At 45.5% G+C, this 17001-nt stretch overlaps 1 protein-coding gene across 1 annotated transcript; it reads right to left on the bottom strand.

Moving 5' to 3' along the window:
* Positions 1-5003: 5003 nt before the first annotated feature.
* On the bottom strand, positions 5004-12063 carry LOC104694808 (phospholipase A2 inhibitor subunit gamma B-like). Its single transcript, XM_010408259.3, has 6 exons — positions 11971-12063; positions 10339-10388; positions 9161-9277; positions 7548-7697; positions 7265-7405; positions 5004-5386 (listed from the first exon to the last, which is right to left on the bottom strand). The coding sequence occupies exons 2-6, from the start codon at positions 10385-10387 to the stop codon at positions 5160-5162; spliced, it is 684 nt and encodes a 227-aa protein (XP_010406561.1). The 5' UTR covers position 10388; positions 11971-12063; the 3' UTR covers positions 5004-5159.
* Between the last annotated feature and the right edge of the window lie 4938 nt (positions 12064-17001).

Here is a 17001-nt window from a genome sequence, read left to right as displayed (position 1 = left end):
GCACAGGCTGTGACAAGCTACTTCCCATATTGCACCACCCTCTTTGAATCCAACTATGAAATGGATCCTCCTCATCTGGGCACTACAAGAGGCTTTGTAGTTTCCTGGAGTTGTAACCTCAGAGGTCCCTTCTGCCTGCACAGAGCCCAATACCTGCAACCAGCTCCTCCTTTGGAAATCATCTGCCAATAGTTTTCAGGTTTTCTCTAGCAGGCCACACCATCCCAGGAGTTCTCCAGCAGAATCCTGTTTGGAAAGAGTGCTATGATCTGATATTCCCTACCAGATTCTTCTGAGGATAAAATCTGAATCCATCACTGCGCAACACAAGTTTCTGGGCAGGATGCTCAAGATTTTATTCCCTGGACATGAAACCTGACGTGAGGTGTGACCATGGGAGGCAGTGAACTGTGGAAAGAAACCTTCCCTTCCTTCTGTCTGTGACATCTGAAAACCAAACAACTGTGCCTGCAGTGGCAGCATCCTAATATCAAGCCACCTGTACATCAGCTCTTGCCCTAGTAACTGGTCAGCCTTAAAAGTACAGTTGCTTGGAGTGATTTATGAGGTGATTTCAAGTTAGGTTCAGGGGTAAGTTTTGGTTTCATTCCCTCATACACAAGAGGACTCAGTGATCCTAGAGGTCTTTTCCAACCTAAACAATTCTCTGATCCTAAGACAGTCTGCCACAGTTCAGGTATGTATAGGAAGGGAGAGGTGCTTCTTCCATGTGTCAGCAATAGAGGTGGGTACTAAACGCTGTTCTTCACAATTGCAAACCAGAGAAGGGAAAATACTGTGAAAATTTGGGAACAGCACATTTTCATGCAGTAGAGGTGTCCAAGGAGTTAGGAGGTGAGACCATGAGGGCTTTGACACAAGGTTATCCTATTCCTGACCTGGGGAGCATTTGCTCTCTGTGCTACACAACTTTGAGATAAAATACATTTTCCAGGGAAAACACATCACCCTCGGGCTGGGATCCTTCCCACCCAACACTTTGTGTCTGGGGGAGGAGATGCCTCTGCCAGTGGTGCATCTCACAGTGCAAATGGGAATGTGCAGTTTAATTAGAAGCTCATCTCCAAGAGCAGTACTGATGCAGCCATCCCGGCAATTCAATACATGTTCAGATGCAGACAATTACCCTTTGCAGAAGTCCAGATTTGGTCAGATGGCTCAAGACCCAGCTATACTTTCCCAAAAGAGGTGGAAAAAATTATGTCTCTGGTATGCAGCAGGACACATGTTCCTGTCTGGAATAAAGCCTGCTTGTTCACTCCCCATTTGTCTTCACTCTGCCTTTGAAGAAGTGTGAGCCCCAAAATACCCACTGAACCTGCTAGCCCAGGGTACTGGAAAAACTTCCTTATGGGAAACATAGTCATTATTTTTTAAAAAAAAACTAAAAAAAAAAAAAAAACTAAAAAAAAAAAAAAATAGGAAAAAGTTTTGCATTCCTCTGCAAATACAACCCCAGGCCAAGCTCTGGTCAGATAAGCCGGGTCCTGGTGTCCTGAGCTCTGGGTGTGAAACTGCTGAGGACAGGAATACTTCCCAAAATGTGAGAAAAAAAGAGAAAAAACATTCCTAGCCAGGTATGCTGGGAAGAAGGAGCCAAGGGGTTTTAGTATCTGATAAGAACTGCCTTGCATGGTGCATGGCTGCACAGAGATGCAGCCCCTTCTCCCTAACTTCTCCTGCTCTGCTCCTTTCCAGACAACCCACAGAGCACAGGACTGTGTCCACCAAATGACAGCTCAAATCCCCACCTTCCCTCCACCCTACAAAATCACCAGCCTGTTGAGCAAAATTCCTGCATGTCCATCTCCCTGTTTCAGATCTCCTACAGGTTTTCTGTCTGCCACCAGGCTTTCTGGCTGGCTCAGCATTTTGGGAAAGAACCAAAACTTCAGAGGAGAGAGAGGGAATGGCAGGACATGGTCAATTTTCCACTGACTGGGAAACAAAGACAGTGGTCTGAGCCCTCTTGGCTATACAAAGGAGGAGATCAAGGCTGTTGTTGACATGGTGGGTATTGAGGGTGAGGAAGGCAGCTTTAACCATGCAGAGCCGTGAGTGTCTGTGTCTCTGGTGGCTAAAGTATCTGCAAGATCTAAGGGAGGCTCTGGTATTTACATGTCTGCATGTGCAACGTCTGTGTGGGAGTAGGGTTTGTATATATTATAAGGAGAAGCTGCAGATGGAAACAACCCAGTTTGGTGTCTAAGGCCTGTTTCAGAGCCCATTAAAATCAGCAGGAGTAATTCCTCACAGTGATGGGTTTTGGTTACGTCTCTCCTTGCCCCTCCCCAACATGCCCATGACCTCAAGGGCTGCTGCTTGCTGCATAGCCTCAATTAAACCCTGTGAGCAGGGGGGCTTCCCGTGTTCCCCAGAGTGGCTGCTTCACAGGGGATCTCTGGACATGCCCCCAGCTCTGCTGTCACACCCTGCAGATACTGAGAGGCAAGTGTTGATCATTCATCACTCCTTGCTCAAGATACCAAGATGCCATTGCTTGATTTGGTTTGGTAAATTGGCATCACCAGGGACATAATGAACACACTTCAGCATCATCTCCCTCCTCAGAAGTCAGATTTGAGATCAGGAAGGCTCACCATCTTATCACCTTCCTCCAGTCTATCACATTTCTCCCAGCTCTGCCTGAACTGTCTTTAACCTGTCTGCATCCATTTCTGAAAGGTATTCATTCTAAATTTCAGACATCAAAAGCTGATGAACCCTTTGGTCTAATGGCTGTATTCTGTGCACAGTGATTGTGTTGCTTTGTCTCCCTTGGTTTTGTCAGGTTATTGCTGAATCCCATGTATAGAAGAGCCCTTTAAGATCTTATCATTTCCACATAAGTGTGGTAATAGCCTGTAAACAAGGAACATCTCTGCCTTTCTTTTTAGTGAAATCAGAGGTTTATGCTCCTGAAGACTTTCATTATAAGACATTTTATTTCATGTTTTCCGTTTGTAACAGCATTTTAAAATGTGGATGCTGGAATAGGACCAAGCACAAGGGTAAAGTCATAAAGACGCAGGATTGTTTCCACTCGTCACTCCATCATTTATGCAGCCACAGATTGCAACAGCTTTGTTTGCCACAACACTGAGTTAGAGGTCCAAATTAAGCTGCTTCTCCTTTCTGCACCACAAACCCTTGTCAGAAATATTGCTGTCTGCTCTCCACCTTGTCCTCCCTGAAATACTTCCCCAGCACCATGGCTCTCTGGATGTGTATCACCCAAGTCTTGACCAGGCTGAACAGATCCATTCAGCTTTTCCATCCTGATAACATCACAGGTCGGAGTGGAATGAACAGAAAGAGAAAGGTTGAGCCATTGAAGTGGATCGAGATCGGCCATGGGGGTTCCATGGACAGTAATGTAATGTAATGTTCCGCATGAGCATGCAGGAGATGTGTTCAGGGATAATGTACTTACATAGATAAAGAATTTTTTTAATTCCAGGATGTTATCAGATCTGGAAAAATGCTGAAGGAGTGGGTCGCTGCAGTATCAGTGTATTGCTACACCACAAAGAGGGAGCTGTGTTCCTTCTCTAACGTCGGTGCTGTAATTGTACAGCCTCTGCAAATAATTAACTGAGTCTAACCAGACTCTTTCCCTGCATTAAATCTGTATTATCAGTTCACTCCCCACCCCAAAAAATTAATTTTCACTCTCAAACCCACACCCCTTTATTATAATAGATAACATGAAATTTTATCCCGAATAATTTGGAGGGAATACTAGGAAGAAAGGAGTTTCAGTCTGCTTGGGAAGAAGTGAAATTCTGGGGAGAAAAAAACTACAAGAACATTCAGTCCCCTTGCCGCAAGTTATAAGCTGATCAGATATACATTCATGCATGCACATGTAGGCATAGTCATCTCACTACTGCCACATCTTATGGTCTGGTTTCAGCAGCCAAGGCTTTCCTAGCATTGAATCAGGAGATGAAATTGCATTGCTTGATCCTGGGAACTCCATGCCCAAAACACTGCACTGTGAGCTGGGGCTATTAGGGGCAGACACAACCATGAACTTTGCTTAACAGTCCTGTAGTCTGCTCCAGAAGTGGGCCATTCATCTGGGAACAGACACACAAGAAGATGCTGAAGTTTGCTAACACCCCTCCTTCACTGTACACCCCAGCATTTCCCAGAGCTCCCACCACTTCATCTTTAAGTCTACAGCAGGTACTACCTCCCAGGTATGGCAGTGCTGCCTGATGAGGTGTTTTTCTTCAGTGTTTTTTTTTGTGATACAAGCTCAAGGATACCCATGAGGCAAGGGGTAGCTGGGGCAGAACAGCCAGGGGGTGGTGAATGTAGAAGTGGGGAGGCTACACAAGGTGTGGGTGTAGTTCAGCCAACAGAAGAGAAAAAGGCATTGAGCTGAAGCTTCCCATTAGTTGGACTCCCAGCAGTCTGTCACCATGGAAAGCTATCTATTTTATGAAATTAAATGTTCCCAACATAAGCATTTATTCCAGATAATCATGAAACTTAAGACTAAATGGGAGAGTGTCTGGTAAGGCAAAAAGAACAACCATGAGGAGAAAATCTCCTGCCAGAAGCAGGTTGCTTATTGCAGTAACTTATCTCCGAAGCAAATACTATTTCACAGCTGCCTAGGGGCACAAGCAGCCCTCTGAGCTGAGGCACTCCTCCTACTTAGACAAATAAGATACAAGGGATGGAAAAAGGGGCAAGTGACCTTTCTACTCAGAGTGAACCTCCCAAGAACTCATCTCCAGTCCTTTTCAGAGCCTGGAAAAGTGGCTTTGTAAGTTGCCACTTATACTGAGATAGTGGATGTAGACTCTAGGGCTGTCTTGAGAGCTCCCACTTCCTGTGCAGGGTCTGAAGACCTCATACAGTCTCATGTGGTCCCAGTGTGGACAAAGCAGTGAGAGAATGCAACACAAAACCAACCACAATTGAACTGATGAAGCTTTAAATGAGATTATATAAAGGAGGAAACAAAATAAGTGTAAGTGCTGTCTTTATTCTGTGAAAATATAAAAGAAGAGCTAATCAGAAAACAAAATCCCCATACAGAAGAAGCTACAGCGAACAGGACTAAGTTGCACACCACTGCTGGAGTTTGCTGTGGGTTTTGCTCAACCCAGCACTACTGAGAGTCAGAAAAGTACCTTCTCCAAGATGAATCCTGACAGGACAGGAAGGATGGTTGTGTGTGGAGAGGCAACCCCAGCAAACACCACACTGCGCAAAGCAGAAGCTGGTCTGCATTGGAACCGTTTCAACTTTATGTCCATCATCCCCAGGCTGTTTTTTCCATCTCCTACCATACTGCATTCAGAAATGGTGGTGCAGCCCTTCATGGCAGCTTTCAGAGACAGTCCACCTATGCAGGGGAAATACAAGAAATACATGCATCAGGGGATCCAATCCCCAACATTATTCCCACCCTGGCCTGTGCAGTCCCCATTTCCAATCCAAGAACTGCCCATTTGTTACATCCAGTTGGTTCCAAACCTGCCAGCCCTGTCTGTTCCCATCCCCTGAAAAAAGGTGAGGAAACAGCAAGGCCATCTTTGTTGACTTCAAATACAAACAGTTCAAGGTTTGTCTTCTTTCTTTCTGCTGAATAAAGATGACTTTCAAAACTTCTAAGTATTTCAATTTAAAAAGTGAAAATTTCTTAAGTAGTTATCTTTCTCATGTTAAAAGATTCTTCTGCCCAAACTTTGGCTTCCTAAAGAAACCAGGGCTGTGTAACAGTACTCCAGGTATTCATTGTCTCCTCCTCTCTCTGACCCTCTCATGACATTCGAACTGGATGACTTTCTCTCAGTCAGATTTGACATGGAGCTGAGAAGTCTCAAAGACAATACAGCCTGAGCCATCTATTAAGAGGAATTCATTCTCAAAGGCTTTATAGGATTTTAGCCAAACCAAGAGAGAAACCTACTGACAAGCCCACTGAAACCTGAACTTGTCCTTTGCCACCACTGGAGCATTTCCCAGAGGAGGAGACCTGAGCAGGTGCTGAGTGCCTAACTCCCCGTTCAGATATTCTTGCTCCTGTTGCTTGCTTTTGCTAATGCTGCTCATGTTTCTCTGCTGTGTAGGTTATGGAGGTCTGGAATACTTTGTCAGACAATTTTATCTCAAATACAAATAATGTGTAAAGGTACTTCATTAGCTCCTCACCTTCCTGTGCTGCCCTACACTGCTGCTTCCTCTGCACAGTTTATCACACTGCACAGGCCTTTTCCACTCACAGAGGCTGATCAATCAAGTCAAGACAAGTTAGGAGCATTTTTTATTTCAGTGGTACACTGAATTAATTTTGCCACTCTTTCCATTGCTGTGACTAAGAAAATTCCTGTTTTCCTTCATGTTGTCTCTGTGAAACATTATCTAATTTAGGGTTTGGACAGCACATTAATAAAGTCTGCAGCAAGGACCTTCAGGCATCACATCATCAACTAGCAATGTTATCAACTCAAAGGAACTTCATCCATATAACCATATACAAGATAATTGTTTTTCAATCTGCTTCTACAGCTGGTGTTGCTGCCCTTTATTTCCATGGGTTTTTTCCTGCCTGGTGGAACACAGATGTGACTGTCATGAAAGGTGGAAGTCTTTTACCTGTAGCAGGGGCAGAAATGAGAGTGACCAGGAAAATTGCTGTCTACTTTCCTGTCTCTAATTACAGGATCTGAGGTGGGAAAAAGATTTCTGAAGGAGCTGTTCGAAGGCTGGACTTCATGGGGAAGGACTTGTCCCTGGCTTTCCTCATGCAGAAGCGCCGCTGCAACAGTGTCTTGTCCCCAGTGGCTGGTATTACCCCATGGGAAATCCAGTGTTTCCACAAAGCTCCATCTGAACCTCCACTGAGCTGGCAACTGGCTTAAATCCAGATTCACCCTCATACATCCTAGCTAAGGCCAGCAGGTTCAGGGCCTTGGTCAGGTTTGTTACACACCCGTGTACCAGATTGCCCCAGGAAACCAGTTCCACTCTTGGTCTCAGTTATGCCATGCTATGAGGAATTCCAGCAATTATTCATGCATGATAGGGCAGAAGGAAGGAAAAACAAAGCCTGCCCTTTGATCATCTTGAAATTCTCAGTTTTCGACTTCAAGTTCCTTGTCTCTTCCTCTCTTTATTTCACATCTTTTGCCCATTTTTATGTCAGCAGTGCTTTATCTTAGGCTAGTTTCACCCATTTTACCAAGCAGAAGAAAAACGGCCCCAAATAAAAGGCAGTTACCAGCATTCATTAACCCAGCAAGGTCAACACATTGGTCTTCAGATCCAGTGCAGTTTACGACTTCATTACCGCACTGAAAGGAGTCCACGCTGTAGCAGGCAGGACACTGGTATCCATTGGGCACATCGTTATCTGGTGGCACTGGAATGAAATACATGAGCTGTAGCTGGTTTCAATGAGGGAATGAGGGGAATAACCCAGGCGATGGCTTAGCCTGGAAGGCATAACCTTGGGATGGATCAGACAGAGAGGGGATGGGCTATGAGGAAAAAAAAGAGCTTACATGACACAGAGGTGGTCCGACAGTCATCGCCCGTGCAGCAAACCAAGTGGCTCTTTGCTTTCACCTTCCCATAGTTCACGGTGACAGGGCCAAGGTGGCAGATGTGGGCTGGCAGGCAGGACTTGATGGATGAAGAGATGGCCATCCCCCCTGTCATGAAGTAGAAGGCAGTGCCAAGTTGTTCAACACAAAGTAACTCCCTTCCCCTCCTGCGAGTTCCTGTACCAACTTCTAGGCAGCTGTCCCGGGGCCTGAGAGGGACCCCTAAACCCCCTGAGAAGCATCACCAGTGAGCCAGGGCACCCCATCTGCAGAGATTATGGTGTGACACATGCCTCTGACCCACAGCACAGGCTTGCTCAGCCTGTGTATGGTCTGCAGAGCACATAGTCCATCACAGCCACAAGTATCTTGGCACAGGCAAGCCTGGTCTACCCCATCAGCCAAGACCAAGAGGTGTAAAGGGGAGCAGAAGAGCTAAATTGAGTCTGCTGAGGTGCTTGAAGGATGAAGGGAGGGTGCACTAGCAGAAGAAGACAGGCACTGGAGCTGCCAACAACAAAGCTGGTAGGATATGAGCCAGCCTCCAGCCTAAAAGGCAACAAGCACATCACTAAGGTTGAGCAACCACCGAGGCCATGCCTCTAACACAACTGAGTGTCCTGCTGTGTCAGGACTCAGCACCAGCTTTAACTTATCAACCACGGTTTCCATGGTTACTGATTGACAACATCTCCTGTGAGGACAAGCTGAAAGAGTTGGGGTTGTTCAGCTTGGAGAAGAGCAGGCTCCAAGGTGACCTTATAGCAACTTCCAGTGCCTAAAGGGCTCCAAGAGAGCTGGAGAGGGGCTTTTGACAAGGACATGGACTAATAGGACTAGAGGGAATGGCTTCAGACTGAAAGAGGGTAGATTAAGATTACATTAAGAAGAAATTCTTGACAATGAGGGTGGTGAGAAACTGGAACAAGTTGCCAAGGGAAGCTGTGGATGTCTCCCATCTCTGGCAGTGTTCAAGGCCAGGCTGGATGGGGCTCTGAGCAACTTGTTCTAGTGGAACGTTCTCCCTGCCCAGGGCAGGGGGGTTGAAAATAGATGATCTTCAAGGTTTCTTCCAACCTAAACTGATTGATGATGATGATTACGATGATATAGTGATAGCTCAGCCCTGGTGGCATGGCATGGTTGCATGGTGTCCCCATCCCTGCTCGAGGATGGGCATACTTCTTTCTCCACAAATCATCAGTGCACCCCCAGTACTAGAGTCAGTAGTTTAGTGTAGGTTATGGTTCAGCCTCTCAGCCTCTTGACTCAACTATTCACCTTAGCCAGAATTAAAAGCCAGTGTCTCCTCCCACTATGAGGCTTTGGTCCCTCCCTCCACAACTAAGAATTAAACCCTCCCAGCAGGAAACTGCTTCTCAAAATAGAGGAATAAAGAGCTTTTCTTGTCCCAGACTATACTGATCTCTGAGACCTCTGTCAGTAAAAGGAAAATGAACAGATTATCCAAGGATGGACCATACTACCAGTGACAAAAGTGGGGAGAGAGAAAAGTGCCCCAGCCAGCCTCACTCTGAAAGCCACACTGGCACACATAGAGGATGTCTTACCTATTAGGACCTCATGCAGAATAATGCCACAGGTGTCTTCAGCACCAGTGCAGGTTTTCATGGGGCCAGAGCAGCTTTTTCCCATGCTGTGACAAATCTCACACTGGAGGCAGGTCCCTGGGGAGAAGAGGACACATTCCTGAGCAGCAGTCATAAGGGATCTCACTTCTCCTTTTGCTGATGTTTGATTTCAGCACTGATCAGCACTTTCCATATTTCTCTTCTCTTATTTTTCCTATTTCATTGTGCAATATGTGTTAGGGTTTTCCTGGACTTGCTGATGGCAGCAGCCCTACAAATCCCTTCATCCTGGCAGGCACTCAAGTGTCCCTGAATTCACAGACCCCAAATTCTCTCTTTGCAGTGAACAAGGGCACCCGAGTGCCTGGGCAATAAGAGCTGCCAGCAGGTACTGACTGTACTCTGTACAAACTGGAGACTCCCTTTGTAAGCACTATCTCTTCGTATATCTCTTTGTGGGCATTAGGGGAAACCACTTCACCAGATACCTGCTGAAATACTTTAAGCAGACCAGAATATCAGATGGTCAGCAGGAAACACTTAGAAAGGAATAGCATGTATTTCAACAGAAGACAAACAGTATCTGTTCCATGACACACACCCACAAGGGTCCAGCATGTAGATTAACAGGTCCAGGACATATGTCACTTCCCTAAACCCAGGTGCCAAACAAGACACCTTGCAGTGGCTGTGGCATCTACTTGGAGTGGCCGGTGTGACCCAAGACCTCCAAGACAGCTGCGCTTTTCTGGAGCAGAGCTGAAGGACAGTTGAGTTGACATTATGTCTAAAATGTCACACAACCCTGGACATGAGTAAAATAAATGAGCCTGGAGATTGAATCAGCTGACCAAAAGTCTGGCTGCCTCAGAGTAACCTGAATCACTCTGATGACTGTCCTGGCTGCACCTCCTGTGAGCACCACAGAAAACCAGACTGCACGCTCACGTTGTAAATGCCAACACCCTCATCAGTACATGGGCACGTTGGCCCACAAGACCAAAGACCCCCAAGACTGGTCACCCTCTCCCCTCTGCAGTGCCAATCCGCCAAGATGGATTATGGCTCAGACAGCAGCGATAGCCTCACACACAAAGCATCCCGTTCCCAGCCTCTTCCATGTCTCATAACCCCGCAGGTCCCAGTGGAAAACTCACCTGGGTCCAGGAAAGCCAGGAGGAAGCTGAGTCCAAGGGATACTCTCATGCTGTGGGATGTAAGCACAGGGAGATGCCAAGTCTTGCCCAACACAGCACTGTGTGCCACGAGGGCTTTATAAACTGGAAGGAAAGGGGATGTTTTGGGGAAGTGGAGGTTGGGGAAGTTCTCTGAAGAATATATATACTGCTGAGCACTAACACCAGTGTTTGCTTTTTCTTTTAAAATGCAGGTTTTTCCTTTTTTCTTCACACCAGTGATGCTGTTTGTCTTTCCCCTGTTCAGAGTGAGCAGCCCATGGGGTAAGACTGGCTTTCCTGGTGGTATCAGGCATGTCTCTGGTGCAGACTTTGAGCATTGTTCAGCCTCTGCCATCCATATGAATGATGGAGAATAAACCATTTGAAAAGCCGTGTTGTGTTCTCACTGTTAGGCCCAAAGAAGCAAAGTATAGCAAAGACCAGCCGGGAAATTCCCTTGTGGCTGAGTTTTTCATGGCTGGTTTCCCATCTCATCATTCCCATCATAGCGTCAGGAGCTCTCATGCCCAGAGTACAGCAGGAAAGCAGACAGTGTCAGAGCAGTGAGCTTCCTCTCCAAGCCACAGTGCAGCTTCAGTTTGCAAAATGACTGCCAAGGCACAACTTGGAGCAGGCTCGGTCAAGGATTCTTGGGGTTGAATATGTCAGAGCAGCAATGCCAGTACTCCAGCATTTGGGATTTGATAATAAACACTTGGAAGTTGATAAGAAAGCATCCTATTGTCCTTCTGGGCTTTAAATTAAACCAAGTCAGCAAAGAGAAAGCGTTGATGTGGCTCTGAGACAGCCTGGTCACAGATTAAGTAAGGTTATAGCAGGTTTTCCATGCCCTGGCATCTCATGATGGGCTAATGACAAGCAGCAGTGACCAATTTGCCATTGGCTCACAGGTTCCCAGTCTCATGTGCAGGTTTTATCAGGATGTGCTGCCTGATTGAAACCATACTCTACCCTGAAGATATCCTCTTGTCCTGCACCATACTGGACACAGACCTTCCAGGACTTTTTTTGCATTGAGAGCCAGGAAGAACTGAAGTGCCCACAAGCCCCCTTCCCATTTGAGACTAACCTCTTCAAAGGACAGTGGTCTTTTGATATTTACCGCTATATTGAGTAGTCCAGTGGGACCACTTCTTAGCTAAGTGCTAAGAGAGTGGGAATCACACTGGGTGAGGGCTTTAGTCCCCCATTGTCCATAAAGCTGATATCACAAGGAAACAAGGGAGAGTTATATCTTCACCCTGAAATTCTTTTTCAGGTTAGAAATAGTCTCATGCCACAGTAGATATGTTAAAATGAAATCAAAGTCCTGACTGCAGCCTGTTCAGGATTAAAATTAATTTCTTATGGTCTTAAACCTCAGACAGAATAAAACCATGTCCCCAGGCAGTTTGGGGTACCTAGGTTGGGGTGATTCTGCCATTTGGCTACATATGGGACTGCAGATACAGATAGGGAGATGAGACAATGTGACTCTCTCTGGTGATTTTAATTTCATGCCCTTTCATTTAAGATGATTACTGAAGTGCCTGGGGGACTTTCCCTGAACAACATGACTACACTAGTCTCACTGAATTATATAGAACTCACCTGTTTCCCACCTCTCATGGAGGGAGGGTGTGAAGCTCCTTTCATGTGCTTTTTTAGAGATGAAACCAAGCATAGCAAGGAGAAGGCACAATCTGCAGCAATAAGAGACCTGGAAAAGAAGATTTATTAGAGAAGGTGAAAACAGTAAACGTGCTCAGGGGACACCCATCATATATGTCTACAGAAAAAAGGGCTGGATAGGAAAAACTGATATAGGAGGCTTAGATTAGGCATTGGGGGAATTTTCAAACAGTGACAACAGTGAAGCTGATTGCCTGGGAAGGTGTGGATCCTCCATCCTGGGTGGCTTGGGAAAACAAACTAGACCAGTACTTATTAGGGAATTATTTAACTTGATAGGATCGTGCTCCAGGGCTGAGAGATGGATTAGATGCTCTCTCTCAAGATTCTCTCTAAATTGATTCTTATATTTTAATTTCATGGTGTGCATGAAGTGCCTGTCTTCTGCAGCGTATTCACATTTCCAGAAGAACAGAAGGATGATAATACAGCAGTCACACTCTTCAGGGAGGTGAGACAGAGGCTGGGGAGGTCAGAGAAATCTATGAGAGGAGAAAAGTTAAAAATCCAACCCTGAAAATAGTATTGGTAGGAAGGGGAGATGAAAAGGGGTAAGACCAAAAGGAAGATGATGCTATCATGCTATGCGGTGATCAGCAGAAGAAAGACACCCATCTAGGCTAGAACATCTACAAAAATATATGTGAATTTGTCCTGCAGAATTGTAGCAGAAAATTCCAGTGGGTTTCATAAAATCCAATAATTGTTTAGGTTGGAAAAGATCTTTAAGATCATTGAGTCCAACCATCAACCCAATACTGCGAAGCCCACCAATAAACCATGTTCCTAAGTGAAATATTTACATATCTTTCAAATACCTCCAGGCATGGTGACACCAAAACTTCCCTGGGCAGCCTCTTCCAGTGCTTGCTGTGAAAAAATTTTCTTAATATCCAATATAAATCTCTCATGGCACAACCTAATTTCTCCCATTCCAAGAGCCCAAACATAAAGGTATGTCTTCAAAGCATGAAGATAATATATCCGATTTACATCACAGCTGAAGAACCCAGGTCAGAAAGCTCTGAAAAAGAAAGAAAAATGGCAAAAATGTGACAAAGAAAGTAAAGGTTAGAAAGGACTGAGGGGCACAGTTCTGCTAGGAGATACTGGAAGAAAGCCTTGTGCAATCCTAACTGGCATTGAAAGGGAGGATTCCTAACACAGAATCACAATGACAGCTTTAAAAAGCAGAAGTGAGATCAGACCTAAGGATAAATCCTCTGGTGGTGAGATCAGCTGCGGCCAAGAGGAGCACCCTCTTTCTGTGATGAAACCCTTGAGGAAGAACCAGAAGGACAGGATGTGTCTGGGTGAGGGGCAAATCCAACCGATCCCTGGAACCAGGCAAGCGCACTGTCGCTGCCAGCCCTCGTCCCTCACAGTCACTGCAGCACTGTGACAAGGGCTCCCCTCCCAGCAGCCAGAAGCCAGCAAAGCAAAACTTTCTGCAATGGCAGACAAATTGGTGGTCAGGATGGAGCCCTGTACACAGGGTCATTGTAAGGCTTGGGTGCTCAGCTGCCGTCCAAAAGAGTTGCCCATCATACTGGCAGCCACAGCAGGGCTGTCACCCCTTGCCCACGTTATCAGGACACAGCTCTTGAAAAAGACTGGAGGGACCATTACATCCAAAATAGCCATTTTAACCACAATGTGTCTCTTTTTCTTCTTATCTTTAGAAGACAGTCCTAACTTGCCAGCCTCATGGGCTAACATTTGGGCTATGCTAAGATGGGGCTGTCTGTGGCTTCAGGACCTTGTAGCTCTAACACCTCCAGTAAAAGAACAGTGTCCCAAAAGCCTAACAGTGTCCCAAAAGCCCAGGCACAGCTTCTGTGTGAGCACTAGAGCAAAGATGTCTCCTTACCTCCCTTTAAGCATGATGCAAGAAGACAGAGCCACAACCTGTTGTGACATTTCAACGGTGAAGTCATCCACAGCCCTTAAAAAAAGCTATAGAAGAAGAATCAAACCCACCCATTTTCTGAGCTGATTCCCTGTTCTCCACAGTAGAGATTGGCAAAACCTGCCAGTCTGGTTAACCAGGCAAGGAAACATAAGACAGCAATTCTAACCACTCCATGAAAGGATTAGTGTACCTGTCCCAAAGGGTGAGAGCAAGAAGAGTCTCACCATGTGCTGGCTGACTATAGGCTGAGGAAGTTTTCACAGAGTCACAGAATGGTTTGGGTTAAAGGGGGCCTTAAGGTCCATCTAGTTCCAACCCACTCTCACGGACAGGGACACCTTCCACTAGACCAGGTCAATTTTATGGTCATTTGTATTAGTTGTGATTGCACAAATTAATAAACCAGTCAGGTGGTGGTAGGTCAGTATAAATCTAAATGCCGCTCCTCATGAGGAGCTTCCCAAGGCACCGTCTCGCTGTGTTCCCTCCAGTGCTTCACCAAATAAGTCCAGGCCAGAAAGGAGGGGATTTTATTGCCTATCCCCACCAACTGCTGATGTAGGGTCAATGCTTGAAACTGAACCTGGCAAGGGAAAGCTGGAGGCACCCAGGTGGTAAAGGGAGCAAAGTCACACCTATGGCTTCATGGGAATCACAGAACCAAGGGTTTGTCAGCAAGGAAGTAACCACGTGTCTGGAAGAGCAGCATTCCTGTAATAGGGTGCCAATTGTCACACATTAATTTTCCATGTAGACTTTACAGGCACAGCTTCTGTTCGAGCACTAGAGCAAAGGTGTCTCCTTACCTCTCTTTAAGCATGATGCAAGAAGACAGAGCCACCATTTCAATGGTGAAGTCATCCACAGCCCATAAAAAAAGCTATAGAAGAAGAATCAAACCCACCCATCAGTCAAACCCAGACAGGGATTCCCTCTCTCTTCCAGCCAGTGCTGGGTCTGCCTTACCCAGTAATACCCTTCAGGGTTCAGTTTCCAGCCTGGTCAGTCCCTTAAGGTGAGAGCTCCTGTTGGCAAAGAATTTGTGAACCAGGGAAGAGAAGCTGAAGGCTAAAGATAACATGAATGTAATAACATATAACTGCTGTTTAAAATGCTTTATTCTGTGGCTAAAAAGATGGTCGCTAACATGTTATTGCACCTGTGCAGCAGCACTCTTAAGAAAATACACAGAATCAAATTACTGAATACTGTCAAATCATGAAACTTCATCCTTCAAGATATCAGGACATTTAAAGGAGTGCAAGGGACATTTTCTTTTACCTTTGACACTACACCATTTATGCCTTTAACATTAAAGAATTGTTGGTACCCTGGCCAGTAATTACTTTTTCGGCTGGAATAATTGCCAGGGAGTCCAACTGCTTTTCAAGCATCCTGAAGGAAGATAGATCTGCGCTCTCATTAGTGTGTTCAACGAGCTTCCTGTTCTGGCATGAGTCATCAGCAATGCCATCTTTGAGCATTCAAGAAAACAGCACCTGTTTAATCCATTGGTGGATGATGTAAAAAGTACGTCCTTATTAGACATTCACAGCCCTTATTAGACATTCATATTTCAACCTCCTCTTCAGTGAAGTGCTCCACCGTGCAGCTTTACCAGCAGCAGAGCTCATTTGCTAGGAGTGCTCCAGGCTGGCAGCTGAGGTAGACCACTTTACCAGTTGTAGCTGGTACATTAAGACACAGATAATGCTGCCATGGTCTGGTATTGAAAACACCCAATGAATACATTAGATGAAGCCTTTTAATACAATATTAATAACCACACATTATATTTATTGTTCGCAGCAGTGGTTAGGACTCTCAAAATGGAATGGAAATTCAGTGTTTCAGGAATCATGTCTATGTGGGCTCTCAAGCAACTTGGCTCTGCTTTTGTCCCTTGAAAAAGTGGCCTGACCCCAAGCCCCTAGAAACTTAATGTGTTTAGATGGCTTTACTTTTTCCTGCTTTCTTCAAGAAAACTCTTCCCTCCCATTTAGCTGGAGCTGATGATGAAGGTCCCGAGTCCTGAGAAGTACAAGTGGCAGCCTTCTGCGTCACACTGGAATTCGTGCAGGAATTAGTGAAAACACTATAAACTTCTTTTAAAAGCCTAATTTTGTGGGGGGAAAAAAGGAGTCAGCCGAAGACAACCTGGTGATGAGGCATTGATAGACTGCAGGTGCTAAGCTGAGCTGGGGGATTTTGGACGACAAAGATCCATTCAGTCACTCATCTACTCCTTCCCTCTGGCTATCCACGGCACCCATCTGCACACCTCTGGCATGGAAAGCCTCCTTAAAACAGACTGTGTACTTGGAAACAGGAAAATTGAATTGGCAAAGGGATTAATTTTTGCCCTTGATTGCATTTATTCTGAAAAATATCACTTATCAGTTTTCCACCCTCTCTTCGTCTTCAGTCAATTAGTAACCCAGTCCCACTGAGAGGAAACAAGATTTTGTCATGAAAAGCAGCAGTTACAGGTGAGTAAGACCTGCCTTGGAAATGGACAGATGCAGCCAAATCAAGAAAAAGAAAAATAAATTGTTACCACTAGGCTTGAGACAAAAGGCTGTGCTGTGGCTACAAACTCTCCGTATTTGAAAGCAGGCATTTCTTTGAACCTTTACAGAGGTGCAGCCTGTCTGTTTATACTGGAGATCTTTGTAGTGTGAAGATCCAGACAACCTCATTTACACTTTTTATTAAGCTGAAGTGATCTGGAACTGACTGAACCCTCCTTACACATTTTGGCATCCCATCTCTGAGTAATATGATGTTACTCCATCAATGCCATCCTTTTCTGTTGCATGATTTTTCCTGTGTGTGCACACATCATTTCCAGTGAACCCAGGTGTTATGTGCTTTGCAGTACCAGTTCCTGTCTCCTCTTTCCAGGCCTTTCTTGTGAAGCATAACACATCGCATAAGGAAGAACCCGGAAAGCCATGCCCTGCAGCACCAGGAGATATAATCCTAGCTTTCCAAATGATGCTCATCTTTCCCATCCCTTTCCAGTCCAACATTATTCA

The sequence above is a fragment of the Corvus cornix genome, chromosome Z (assembly GCF_000738735.6).
Source record: "Corvus cornix cornix isolate S_Up_H32 chromosome Z, ASM73873v5, whole genome shotgun sequence".
In the NCBI taxonomy this organism is placed as follows: Eukaryota; Metazoa; Chordata; class Aves; order Passeriformes; family Corvidae; genus Corvus; species Corvus cornix.
The sequence above is the reverse complement of the archived record's forward strand: the minus strand, read 5'-3'. Positions and strand labels throughout refer to the sequence as shown.